The sequence below is a fragment of the Lagenorhynchus albirostris genome, chromosome 10 (assembly GCF_949774975.1).
Source record: "Lagenorhynchus albirostris chromosome 10, mLagAlb1.1, whole genome shotgun sequence".
NCBI classification, from domain to species: Eukaryota; Metazoa; Chordata; class Mammalia; order Artiodactyla; family Delphinidae; genus Lagenorhynchus; species Lagenorhynchus albirostris.
In genome coordinates this window covers 69,113,841-69,128,295 of record NC_083104.1, presented here as the reverse complement: position 1 = coordinate 69,128,295, position 14,455 = coordinate 69,113,841, and the positions used below count along the sequence as shown (strand labels likewise).

The 14,455-nt window shown below is 39.9% G+C and overlaps 1 protein-coding gene across 1 annotated transcript in view; it reads left to right on the top strand.

Annotated features, from left to right (window-relative positions):
• Positions 1 to 14,455, top strand: part of KIF6 (kinesin family member 6) — a 388,295-nt gene that overhangs the window by 138,240 nt on the left and 235,600 nt on the right. Inside the window, exons 7-9 of the mRNA XM_060162791.1 lie at positions 1,384 to 1,590; positions 10,111 to 10,254; positions 11,179 to 11,265. Coding sequence (XP_060018774.1) covers positions 1,384 to 1,590; positions 10,111 to 10,254; positions 11,179 to 11,265 — 438 coding nt within the window. The remainder of the gene's footprint in view (positions 1 to 1,383; positions 1,591 to 10,110; positions 10,255 to 11,178; positions 11,266 to 14,455) is intronic.

Sequence of the window (14,455 nt, the reverse complement as noted above, 5' to 3'; positions counted from 1 at the left end):
TTGAATCCGTAGATTGCTTTGGGTAATATAGTCATTTTCACAATGTTGATTTTTCCAATCCAAGAACATGGTATATCTCTCCATCTATTTGTATTATCTTTAATTTCTTTCATCAGTGTCTTATAATTTTCTGCATACAGGTCTTTTGTCTCCTTAGGTAGGTTTATTCCTAGGTATTTTATTCTTTTTGTTGCAGTGGTAAATGGGAGTGTTTTCTTAATTTCACTTTCAGATTTTTCATCATTAGTGTATAGGAATGCAAGAGATTTCTGTGCATTGATTTTGTATCCTGCAAGTTTACCAGATTTATTGATTAGCTCTAGTAGTTTTCTGGTAGCATCTTTAGGATTCTCTATATATAATATCATGTCATCTGCAAACAGTGACAGCTTTACTTCTTCTTTTCCAATTTGGATTCCTTTTATTTCTTTTTCTTCTCTCATTGCTGTGGCTAAAACTTCCCAAACTATGTTGAATAAGAGTAGTGAGAGTGGGCAACCTTGTCTTGTTCCTGATCTTAGTGGAAATGCTTTCAGTTTTTCACCATCGTGGACGATGTTGGCTGTGGGTTTGTCATATATGGCCTTTATTATGTTGAGGTAACTTCTCCCTATGCCTACTTTCTGCAGGGTTTTTATCATAAATGGGTGTTGAATTTTGTTGAAAGCTTTCTCTGCATCTATTGAGATGATCATATGGTTTTTCTCCTTAAACTTGTTAATAGGATGTATCACATTGATTGATTTGCATATATTGAAGAATCCTTGCATTCCTGAGATAAACTCCACTTGATCATGGTGTGTGATCCTTTTAATGTGCTCTTGGATTCTGTTTGCTGGTATTGTGTTGAGGATTTTTGCATCTATGTTCATCAGTGATATTGGCCTGTAGTTTTCTTTCTTTGTGACATCTTTGTCTGGTTTTGGTATCAGGGTGATGGTGGCCTCGCAGAATGAGTTTGGGAGTGTTCCTCCCTCTGCTATATTTTGGAAGAGTTTGAGAGGGATAGGTGTTAGCTCTTCTTTAAATGTTTGATAGTATTCGCCTGTGAAGCCATCTGGTCCTGGGCTTTTGTTTGTTGGAAGATTTTTAATCAGTTTCAACTTCAGTGCTTGTGATTGGTCTGTTCATATTTTCTATTTCTTCCTGGTTCAGTCTTGGAAGGTGTGCTTCTCTATGAATTTTTCCGTTTCTTCCAGGTTGTCTATTTTATTGGCATATAGTTGCTTGTAGTAATCTCTCATGATCCTTTGTATTTCTGCAGTGTCAGTTGTTACTTCCCCTTTTCCATTTCTTATTTTATTGATTTGAGTCTTCTCCCTTTTTGTCTTCATAGTCTGGCTAATGGTTTATCAATTTTGTTTTACAACATTTTTATTGTAGACTCCTATGAACCAAGCTTCAACCCGTTCCCACTGCATATTCACCATTCACTTATCAAGCAAGGAACCAGGATCTGCAACTGTGCGACAGGCCAAGCTGCATTTGGTTGACCTGGCTGGTTCAGAGCGAGTTGCGAAGACTGGAGTCGGGGGCCAGCTTCTGACAGAGGCCAAGTATATCAACTTGTCACTACATTACTTAGAACAGGTAAATGGGTAGGGTGGGATGTACCTATTTTAACCATGTTTTGACCATGTACTTTCCATCACGCATTCTACTAGCATTTTTGTCTTGTTTTGTTTTGTTTCTCTTCTTTTACTGTGGCAAAGTATATATAACGTAAAATTACCATTTAACTAATTTTTACAATTCAGTGGCATTAAGTACATTCAAAATGTTGTGCAAGCATCACCATCATCCATTTCCAGAGCTTCTTATGATCCCAAACAGAAACTCTGTACCCATTAACCAGTAACTCACAATCTCTTTATACTCCCAGGCCCCCATCACCTCTGTTCTACTTTCTGCCACTATGAATTTGCCTGTTCCTGATTTTCGTATAAGTGGAATTATACAATATTTGTCCTTTTGTGTCTGATTTCTTCCACTTAGCATAATTTCTAGGTCCATCGTGTTTTAACGTGTATCACGATTTTCTTCCTTTTTAAGGCTAAATAATATCTCATTGTGTGTGTGTAGATATAAATATAGATATATAGTATTTAGTATATCCATTCATCTGTTGATGAACATGACTTGTTTCCGCCTTTTGGCTATTGTGAATAATGCTGCTATAAACATTGGTATAGCTACTAGACTTCTGTATAATCCATTTCATTTAAACCTCACAACAGCTCTGCACTGTAGGTATTAGTTATTACCCACATCTTACAGTTTTTTTAACTCCGGTCTTCCACAGGCCTTCCTGAGATTACACAGCTAGTGCTGAGATAGGGATTTGAACCTCGAATTGCTTGGCTCCAAAGCCTATACTTTTTTTCACTATACCTTGTATTTTTTTGTAAAATTAGTAGTGGGTGTGAATATAAGTTGGAAACGACCTCCATGGCCTATTTTTTTCGGGCTGGTAGATTAGCTATGAGACCATAATGTGGAGATGACCAGTATCTTTTCCATTTGTAGTGACTTCATCTAGTTGGTGATTCTGACCCTGCAATGGTTCTCTTTGCCTTAGCATCCCTCCCTGTCCCTACTCCAAGTTTACTACAGTCCATCCCAGTGCATGCTTAATTTTTAATTTCTGAATTTTATTCTAAAGGCAGAGAAAGCTCATCTGAATTTTGCTAAATAAATCTTCCAGAGAAAATTTCTCCCATCTAAAAGGAGTGCATTGAATTAAATTATTTCTCAAGTTCCTTTCAGCTCTGTGAGTATAAATGTTGTGAGTTGAATGTTAAAGATGGCAACTAATTCTGAAAAAAAAAAGAAAGAAAGAAAGAAAGAGAAACATGATCAAAAACTGGAGTGGAGAAGTACAGAGGATATTGGTGAGGCAAAAGGGTCCGTTAATGAATGTTGGAGACTGAAAGATTTGAGAAAAAAGACTACTTTTTTAAAGCTGCATAATGAACCCTTTTGAGAATGATGTTGTCCTGACATTAAATGCTTTCTAATGGTCAAGCTGGCTGAAAAAGAAGATTGAGAGAAACCTAAGGGAACTTTCTGTGAACAAGGCACACACAATTAGGCTCTGACCAAATGAATCCCAGTAATGCAACACCCAGAGATTAAGGCCTGCATGGTGTTCAGATCACTTTAGTGTTTCTGACGATAGTCAGCATTCCTGAACTCTTTCTTGTTCACATATTACATACTATTTTTACTTAACAGATCTTTTTACTTTATAGGACATTTATGTAACATTGATATGAAAGTATAATGGACTATATTCAAAGTGCTTTATTTCAAATATACCTACTTGTTTCAGAGTCTTCACTATCATTTAATTCCCATTTTATCCATCCATCATACGAAATTATATTTATATTCGTTAGTTGAATCAAAATTTCCACCAATTGTAATCACTCAAGAAAAACATTCTGCTCCTTATCTTTTCTTTTTCTTCATTCTACACAACCTTTGCAAGCTGTTACTTGTCATTAAAACTATTCCTCTCCCGATATGGGAATATATGTATGTATATAACTGATTCATTTTGTTGTGAAGCTGAAGCTAACATACCATTGTAAAGCAATTATACTCCAATAAAGATGTTAAAAAAAAAAAAAAAACTATTCCTCTCCCTACATTTCTTCTCTTCAAAATTCTGGTAACATCAGCCTCATGTGAGCAGTCTTGGTGGCTATGTGGCATTTGATTTTCTATATAGCTAGCTTATTTATTTAACAGATACTTATAAGGAGCAGTAATGTGCTGAGGACTGTGCTGGGCCCTGGACCACAGCGCTGAATGAAATAGAAACAGCCCCTGCCCCGAAGGTCTCATGGTCCAGTGGAGGGAGACATGCACTGAATAAGTATTCATTAAGTACGTGGCTGTAATCCCGATGGGAGACTGCAGAGCAAGTCCAAGGGGCGAGGAGAGTGTGGGGGATTGGACTTAGACTGAGGAAGGGAGAGTTAATGAAAGTTCTCTCAGGACTGATGTTAAGCAGAGATCTGAGGAATGTGTAGGAGTGAGCCCAGCCAGGATGGGGTCAGGGCATGTCAGGCAGTGAGAACTGGGAGTCTGTCAGCCCTTAGCTCCATCTGCGCGATGGATTCACCCAGGGTCTCAGTGACATTCACGTGTCATTGACCTTTGGCTATCCGAATGTAACTTATCTGTTTCATAGATGCCCACTGCATCACTGCAGCCGTTAGCTCTTTACACTGCTGTACAAGGGCCTTCATGGAGGTTATGGCATAAAATAATGGAGAGAGGAGGAGAAGGAGAAGATCAGTATGAGAGGAAAGAAGAACATAAATATGGAAGACTGCAGTGTGTGGACATGAGTATGTGAGATTGAGTAAAGCTAGGAGCAGCTGCTAGAGAAAAAGTTGTGGATAGTAGAGAAATATTGGAATTTTACACAGAAAGACATAAGTGAGAGGGAACCAAAGAGTACCTAGGAAGGAGAATAGTAAAAAAAAGTGAGCAGATACTGTTGATGAAATAACAGAATTCAAGGACTTTTATAAACTTTTTTTTTTTTTTTTTTGCGGTACGCGGGCCTCTCACTGTTGTGGCCGCTCCCGCCACGGAGCACAGGCTCCGGACGCGCAGGCTCAGTGGCCATGGCTCACGGGCCCAGCCGCTCCATGGCATGTGGGATCTTCCCGGACCGGGGCACGAACCCGTGTCCCCTGCATCGGCAGGCAGACTCTCAACCACTGCGCCACCAGGGAAGCCCAACATATTTTCTTTATGAAGTACTTTATTATGGGCCTTTGAGACTGGAAGTATAACACAGTTTAGTTTAAATAGCTTCATTCATTCATTCACTCATTCATTCAACAAATTGTGATTGAGTGTCCACTGGGTGCTACAAGTTACGTTAGGCAATGGGGATCGATGTATAATTGAGAAAGCCTGTGCTACCGTGTCATCCAGTGAAAGAGCAAAGCATACAAACAAATACTTAGAATGCAGTAAGATAAATGCTGTAATAGAAATTCATGTAGATGTCCATAATATAATCAAACTGAGACATCTTCTCTGTCTCAGTTTGAATATATAAGATGGAGATGGACTAGGAAAAGACAGTTTGGTAGCCTTTCTTCCATGAATTAGCCCACATTAGGGTTATAGAAATTCCATGCGAATTGTAATGGCCCTCTGGCCATAATTGTGAGACCCTACACCTGCTCACAGGGCACAGCCGTTCTGAGTTGAATGCACCTTATTGTGCTCAGAAGCAAATAAATTTCTATTGGCCAGAGTACTGTTGGTTTTGGAGTTTTCCTTGTGTATGTAGTACTTTTTCCAAAGAGTCTCCTCAAAAACATTTCAAGCCACAATAACAGGGTACATCTTGACCCGAGAAATCGAGTCCATGGAGGAAAAGGAAGGGACCATGCATACTTGTTCCAGCCATAAGCCTCACGGAGTGCTCCTTGGGTGACCCCGGGTCTTTGTCAGCCCAAATGTTAAGTGAGAATCCACTGGGAGCAGAGAGTGTTTGCTCTCTCCTTCTCCAGAAATCAGAATCAGGGTCACCCCAGCCAGTTATCCAACATGAGTGGGACTTTTTCAGAGTGTTACTTTCCACTTGGCTTCCACTGAATGTGTTGCGTTCAGGAGAAAAAATTGGTGGTGCGGTGCTAGTTGTAACTCTCCAAATTGTTAGTTCTCAGGGGATAATCTTCCATGGACATCTGAGTTCTTTAAAAGAAATTCTCTTTAATGAATGAAGTAGTAAACTGAGTTATTGATTTCAGGCATAGTTTCTCAGTACGTGGAGATACTATTAAGTGTAATGTGGGGTTCCACCCTTTGTTGCTTAAAGAATGTCTTCAGGAACGTGTTATTGTATTTGTATATGAAATCCAAAATGGAAGTAGACACTAAAAAAATCCAGGTTGTATGAACACCTCCTCACCCTGTGCCATTCAGATCATTTGGTTTCTGCCCAGTGTAGAGAACCCAAAGCAGCACCACGAAGAATAATTTACTTCTGCCTCTCTCTCAAATACTGGCCATTTCTAAGTCACTCTGAAGATCCGTTTCTGTCCAAGGGGTCTGGGCTTATTATGGTATTCCTAAAGTCCTCTAGAGCTGGGAGGGTACCTGCTCAGGACCCGCTTGTAAAGAAATGGCCTAGGACTTCCCTGGTGGTGCAGTGGTTAAGAATCCACCTGCCAGTGCAGGGAACACGGGTTCGTGCCCCGGTCCGGGAAGATCCCACATGCCGCGGAGCAACTAAGCCCGTGCGCCACAGCTACTGAGCCTGCCTTCTAGAGCCCGTGAGCCACAACTACTGAAGCCTGCATGCCTAGAGCCCATGCTCCGCAACAAGAGAAGCCACCGCAATGAGAAGCATGCGCACCGCAACGAAGAGTAGCCCCCCCTCACCGCAACTAGAGAAAAGCCCGTGCACAGCAACGAAGACCCAACACAGCCAAAAAAAAAAAGGAAAAAGAAATGGCCTAGAACTGCGTTTATTGTGCTACAAGTCTTCAAAGTGATCGGGTCCACCATATTTCTCACTTTCTTCCCAGTTACATTGAAGCTTAGTTCTCCCAAATCTTGTTCACTACTAATGACCCTCCCAACTACCTTCCTAGGTAAAACTAATTAATCCAATCACTCATTTATTCATACTCGTTTAACAAAAAAGTGTTGAGCATATGTTGTATTAATCAGATTTTTTAGCTGCAAATTGGGAAATTGATTCTAGCTAATTTAAGCAGCATAGAGTTTATTAAACATAAAGAATCTCAAGAAAAATTAGAAAACTGGGCTTGAGTACTACCCAGCTAGGAGCAGAACAACCAAGATACACTTCTTTTTTTTCTCAAGATCTTTTTGATGTGGACCATCTTTTAAAGTCTTTATTGAATTTGTTCCAGTATTGCTTCTGTTTTATGTATTTGGTGTTTTTGGCCACGAGCCATGTGGGATCTTAGCTCCCCAATCAGGGATCGAACCCTCACTCCCTGCATTGGAAGGCGAAGTCTTAACCACTGGACCACTGGGAAAGTCCCAGCCAAGAGACACTTCTAATCACACCACTGAACTGCTCTGTAAAACACCACTGTTATCCCCACTGGGCACTTAGGACATTAAGTCCTAGATTCCAGAAACTTCCCTGTAGCTGCCTCAAAAAAACCAGTTGCCTTTGCCACGCACCTACAAATGCGGTCTTCCTCCTTATGACCACCACCTCTCATCACTCACCTCCAATCCCACACAGGGTGTTTGCTTGATGGAGCTAGGTCTCATGCAGACCGTGAGCTGTAAGAGAGACTAGGAAATGTAATTTTGCAGGAAGCAGAAGTAGTATGGGGACTATCATGAGAGCTGAGGGAGACAACTCAGTTTCTGCCACATGTACCGGGTGCCGGGTGCTGTTCTTGGCAGTGGCGATGGAGCCACGAGCAAGAGAAACAAAGTCCTTTGTTTCTGCCTTGTGGAGCAGAAACTCTCGTAGGGAAGCAGGTAACAAACAAGTAAATAAATAAAATTTCCAATAGTGGTGAGTACCAGAAGAAAAATAAAATAGAGTTAAAGCCTGGATATCGGGGTGTTACTGTTGATAGGGGGTTCAGGGAAAGCCCTTGTGAGGAAATAAAACTTGAGCAAAGATTTGATTGATGAGAAGCAGGATGCTGTAAGAAAATCTGGGGCAAGAGCATCCTAGGTAAAAGAAACAAGGTCAAAGGCTGCGATGTGGGGCTAAGCTTGGCATGGTGAAGCAACAGCAAGGCCAGTGTGGGCCACGAAAGCACCGTAGGAGATGAGGTTGGATAGGTAGACAGGAACCAGATCACACAGGGGTTGGGTCATTATACCAAGTGCATCGGGAGGTTGTAAGCAGGGCAGTGACTTGATGTAACTTACATTTTTGTAAAGGTTTCTCTGCCCGCCATGCAGAGAGGAGACCATGGGTGGGCAAAAGGAGAAACAAGGAGACTGATTCAGAGCCCTGAGAGCAGTTATCCAAGGAAGGGAAAATGGTGCCTCGAACTGGAGCGGTGGCAAACGAGGTGGGAAAAAGTGATCCAATTCTGGGTGTGTTTTGTAGATAAACCTAATGGAAATTGGATGTTGGAGGTGAGAGGAATTCAGGAACGTTGCCTAGGGTTTTGGACTGAGCCACTTGGTGGATGGTGGCACTATCAATAATGATGGGTAAAGCCTGAGAAAGAATCAGGCTTGGGGCAGAGGGGAGAGACAGTCAGGAACAGACATCCAGGTGGAGATGCAGAGTTGCCTCAGGGATACTAGCTCAGGGAAGAGGTTGAGGCTGATGCTGTAAATTGGGGAGACATTCGGATAGGATACGGATGTATTTAAAGCCAGGGGATTGGATGAGATTACACAGAGAGACCGTGTAGATAAGAAAGAGGAGAGGATCCGGGACTGAGCCTTGGAGCACTTCAACAGATATAATTTGGGAAGAAGAAAAGCAGGTATTCATTATCTAGTTTTTAAGGAAAGGTAAAACCCAGAAAAGTGTGATGTCCTGATTACCAGGTGACTAAAGCATTTCCTGAAGGAGGCAATGAATACCTATGTTGATGCCTTACTCAAATCAGAGGTCTAGTAAGAGAGCAGTCAGTGCTTTTGGTTCAGGGGGGTTGCTGATGACCTTGGCAAGAGCCAACTTAGTTTAGTGCTGTTGTGGGCTTGCAGAATGGGAGTGATTCCGGTGAGAGAGAGAACTTAATGCAAAGAGAGGGGTTAATTACAGGAGCGAAGTAGGTAAGAGGAGAAGAGGGAGGGGACACAGGGCTGGACTTGGGCAGGAGCAGGACAGTAACCACAGGAAGAGTGGAATGTGTGGGGGATTGAGGGACGGGGCAGGTAGACCGCTTACACCTAGAAGAAGAGTGTGTGGCCATCGGCTCAGACTGAAGGTGGAGAGAGGAGGCTGGGTAGATGTTTGAAACAAGAGGATAAGGTGCGAAGGCCCATTTCTGAGAGTGGAAAAGTGGTTTTTGAGAGACTCTCACAGGATTTCTGGTTTATAGTAAAACCTGTGGGTCATTAGCTTAAAGCAAGACCGGTGGTATCGTTACATGATTTTGCTAAAAACGGCCTTCAAAAACAATGTTCCCATCTTATTTTGTAAACTAAAGGAGTAGAAAAAGTTCTGATGATGGGAATTACACAGCTGGGAAGAGGGAAGACTAGAACAATGGCAGGTGTTGGAAGTATTTTCAGGAGCCAGGGCCTTGTGATGCCCCTGAAGTCACATGTCACATCTGTGGGTGACTTATTCCTGATGCCTTGCAGTGGGCGTCCTGGCACTGGATTCATCTTCCCCAGAAAACCCTGAACCCCTGGTGGCTCCCCTTGGGGACAGCCCACAGCAGCCCTTCATCCATCTCCCATCCATCCATCTACCACCTTCCTACTAAGTACGTAAGACTGCTAAGGAGCAAGATGAGCAGGCTCTAGTTGAACCAAGGTGCACTTCCCCCATCACTTACAGTGAAAGCAAACACACATATACAGCACTTATTATGGGCTAGTTCTACTCAAAGTAATTTGCACATTTTAACTCTTCTAATCATCCCAACTACTCATAGGTAGATACTGTCTTTTCCCAGTTTTACAGATGAGGAGACTGAGGCAGAGATGGTGGGTGGCATGCCCTGGTATGGCTAGAATCTGGACCTGGACAATCTGGCCCCAGAATCTAGGGCCTGTTGCCTCTTGTGGTTCTTATTTATTGTTCTGCCTCTTTTACCTTGAAGATGAGGCATACAGACCAATTTTGGTAGGATTTTAAAAAATCTGGCATGATTTACTCTTGAGTTTTTATATAAATTTCTCAGTGACTGAAAACAATAAAAATGTATCCAATTCTGCACAAGTTATATCATCTATCCAAAAATGACAGGGTTCATCATGGTATGTTTTTACTATATTTGCTTCATTCCATCTTCACTGTTACTGTACTGAATATTTTAAGGTATTTATTCTGAGCCCAAGTTTTGGGGGTCACTGCATTTTGTATCCTTGTTGCTGTCGCAGCTCAGTTTGTCCAGTGTGCATTTTCTGCTAAGTTAACGCTATTCTTTTTCCCCTCCACCACAGGTCATCATTGCCCTCTCAGAAAAGCACCGCTCACACATTCCATATCGGAACTCCATGATGACCAGTGTCCTGAGAGACAGCCTGGGAGGGAACTGCATGACGACCATGATTGCCACCCTCTCTTTAGAGAAAAGGAATATCGACGTATGTTGCTTCTTCTTTCTGGAGATCTCAGTCTGAGTTTTTATGCTAATTTGTGAGACAGAGTTGAGGGTCCTGGGTGGGTTTCCGTCTTTTCAACTGGGTTAGGGTATGCCTTCAGAGGTGAAGACCCACCAGAGTTCATAGCTTTGGGTTATTTGCCAGAATTGTAATTCCCCCAATTTGAGAACTGACTTCACATAGCCCGGGATGGTTTGCAGAAAACCACATACACAAATTTTGGAAGACCTGCCAGAGACGTGAGGGAGGAGACCCATCGGCTTCTCCTGATCCGTTTTGCTCCTGATTGCTTAGGTGCCTTGGAGACATCTCCAAGGTGTGTCCCTAGACGTGTCCCTGGGCACAGCACCCAGGATGCCTTGGCAGGGTTTGGCTGCCAAATGGCTCTCCTGGGTTGCTTTAGAGCCAGCTGATGTTTCATGCATTTCAGTTTAATGTTTGGGACTCAGACTTTCTCTAAGAGAGGAAACCAGGAAGCTGCAGGGTGCCTCCCCAAACAAGGCCAAGCCCCAAGTGCATTGTAAGATGCCTTGAAAAGCCTCTCTTTGCGCCTGTTAAAAATATTTATTTTTTACCCTTTGATGCTTATGGATTGTGGTACCTGCTATGATTCTGGTTTGTGTATGTGGTTCTGGTTTGACAAATCAGTAGTTGAAAAGCACATACCAGTTGTCACTTAGGACCTCAGGATCTTCCACACTTTGGGCATCAGTCATTATATTAAGCCCAAACAAAATTTTAATGAAAAATAATGTTCCAGGGAAAGCCAAGCCTTCCTAATTTGGAAGCATGTTTCCTCGTTGTGTTTTATGCACATCACTCTAGGTGTATACGTTTTTCCTGTGAACAGAAATTGTTTTATCTCTCTATGCCATAACACTTTAAGGACTTATCTTGCTTTCTTAGGAATCTATATCTACCTGTAGATTTGCACAACGAGTGGCACTCATAAAGAATGAAGCTGTTCTTAATGAAGAAATCGATCCCAGATTGGTAAGCAACTTTTAACTATGTTAAAAAAAATCAAAGTATATCAAAGATTAGTTAAATTTTGGGAGACACTCACCCTCTGTAACCAGGCAACGTTCTAAATACTGGAAACGTGTTAAATCATTTAATTCTCACAACAACCTCATGAGTAGATGCCGTCTCTTCCTCTACTTTACAGATGACAAAACTGAAACGCAGAAATATTTAGTGATCTGATCTGAGTAACAGTGCTGATTGGTAGCAGAGCAGGATTCAGACACAGACAGTCTGACGTCAGGGCCTGTGCTCTTACCTACAGCCCCCTTTACTCCATCAGTTAGGGGCACAGTGAGTCCTGGGGACATACACAGAATCATACACAGTTATATTTGTAGGCAGGTCGTAGCCTTTCAAAAAAAAAGTCAGCTTAACTTTCTAAAGACAATAATTATAGACCATCTTTTATAAAAGCTTATCGAGAAAAAGAAGTCCTAATGGTTATTAAATAGAATAGTATTTTGCATGACTGTTCTGTTACTTATTCTAGAGATTTTTAAAAGTTAATAGTTGATTTGATCCATGGAAAAATGGCCAAGCCTCTAGTTTTATAAAAATGAATTCTTCTTTATCAAAGTTCTTTTTTTAAAGGAAAAATATTTGCAAGTTACATGATTCAGCTACTCATTATAAATGCAGATATTTTTTCTTTTCTCTATTTTGTTAGTCTTCAAATAAAATACAACAAGGAATTAACTCCTGTCAACATTGGAAATGTTGAAATAAAATATTTCAGTTTTGTAAAACTCCAAAATTAAGATTATATTACTTTGCAAATCAGTCACCTTTAAAAAAATTTTTTTTTCTCTAGAAAATAAGCTGGTGTAAGCTTAGTGGTATGCGTTATAAAAAAGATGTGAAATCTTACCAACAGTGCTTCATTTACAAATTTCTCAAATTCCAAACAAGAAAATCTCAAGTTCACTGTTACCCATATTAATTACTTCCTCTTGAGTGTTTGCCCTTCCTTCCCTGAAATCATTCCATTGAAGGGTAGAGGAAAAGAAGGACAAATGAATAATGGGGCTGACTGTTTTGTCCTACTTGCCTCAGGGAGCCCGAGCTCCCCTGACAGCATTCTCTTCTGGAGAAACCAGTGGGTGAGGCAGGATCCCTTTCCAGTCCAGTCCCTGGTCAGCACCACAGGGTACCTCCACTGGAAAAAGGAGACACAATTCAAAGGCCTAAGTCAAATGGAACTGAACTCCTAGGATGAATTCTTCTGCTGTTCCTACCCTGCCAGCAGCCCTGTAATATTACTGTGCAGAATGAGAAAGATAGGAATGTACTATTAGCCTGAAGACAAAAATTACTTCATAACTGAAGGAAAATAAACATATTAGACATCGAGGTTATTTTTTCCCTTCAAATTTGGCTAGAGAGACTTTTCTTTGAAGGAACTTGAGGAATTTGAACAAAGATGAACATTATCGTGTGTTAGATGTAAGTCTGTGAGAGATTTAAAGAAACGACAAATCAGGAGTCAAAAACTAATAGCTAATTGACCAAATGTTGAGGTCTTCCTGGTGCAGAATTATCTGGTAATTGACAAGTGTTGTTTCCTCATCTCCTTTATAATTGCTTCTAAAAACTGATATTACTGTTCATTATTTTATGTACAGAGCTTTTCTGAAGCACAAGTGACAGTTGAAAAGTTGTCCTCAAAACTACCCAAAACACAACTGAATGGGAAAAATAAACACCAAATTTAGGGAAGACTCTATGGGATGGGCATTCACAAGAGTCTGTAATGTTTTATTTCTTAAGTTAAGTAGTAGGTACATGGTATTATTTATACCTTTTTGTATATCTGAAGTAGTTCATACTAAAAAGTAAAATCACATGAATTAAGGTGATTCATCACATTCACAATTAAAAGAAAAAATGAAATGATCACATCACTAGATGCAGAAAAAGTGTTTGATAACATTAAACATTCATCCATAGTTTGAAAAGACTCATCAAACTATGAATATAAGTGAACATCCTTAGAATGATTAAGGGTATCAACCAAAAACTACAGCAAACATTTTGAAGTTGAAACGTTAGAAGGAATAAGACAAGAATGTCTTAAGCACTATACTTGGAGGTTCTTAGGAAAGAGACTTTTTTTTTAATTTATGAGGATTTGATAAGAAGAATACCTGTCATTACTTGTGGACAATTTGATTGCTCATATAGAATATCTAAGAGTGTTTAATAACAAGTAAACAGATAACCAAAATAATATTCAGAAAATTAATCCATTCATAAAAATGAATTGCCTTCCTATATATCAAAAGCCAATAATTAGAAAATGCAATTTTATAAAAATTCCGTTTATAATAGTAACAAAAACTTTAAAATTATAGGAATAAAATCTAATTAAAGACATATACAGATTAGTATTGAAAGGAATCAGAAAGCTATACCATGTTCATGGATGTAATGATTCATAGCATTACTTTAATGTCTTATCAAATTAACCTTTTACTCAAATTTATTTCCAGTTAAAATTTGAGGAGGGCCTTTGGTAGAATTTTACAAGCCAAATCTAAAATTTATATGAAAGAGCAAATGATCAGGAATAGTGAAGTCTATTTTGGAAGAGAACAAGATGGAAGGGGCTTATTCTATCTAGATGCCCAAAATTTTTTAAGATATAGTAATTAAAACAGTGTAGTATTACCATACATATAGTCAAGTAGACAAATGTTTTTAACCAGTAGCCCAGAAAAAGACACAAGTTACATGTGGAAATATATAACAGAATTATAATAGCAAATCTTGCATGGTTAGCCATAAAAAAATTAAAATTAGATCCATATCTCACACTTCCTACAAAATAAAACCAATCAACCTAAATGTAAAAAGCAAAACTTTAAAACTTTTATAAGAGCATATAGGAAAACATTGCTATGGCTTTAGGTAAAATAGATTTTCTTAAAGAAGACACAAATATAAAGCTCAAAACAAAAGTTGATAATGAAATTATATTGAAATTTAAAACTTTCATTTAACAAAAAGAACACCACAGAGTGAAAAATATTACATAGATTGGGAGAAAACATGTGCATTGCATACAACTAACAAAGGGTTCACATCCCGAATATATAAAGAAACCTGCAAATTAATAAGGAAAAGAAAAACAACTCAACTGAAACATGGGCAAGATGGT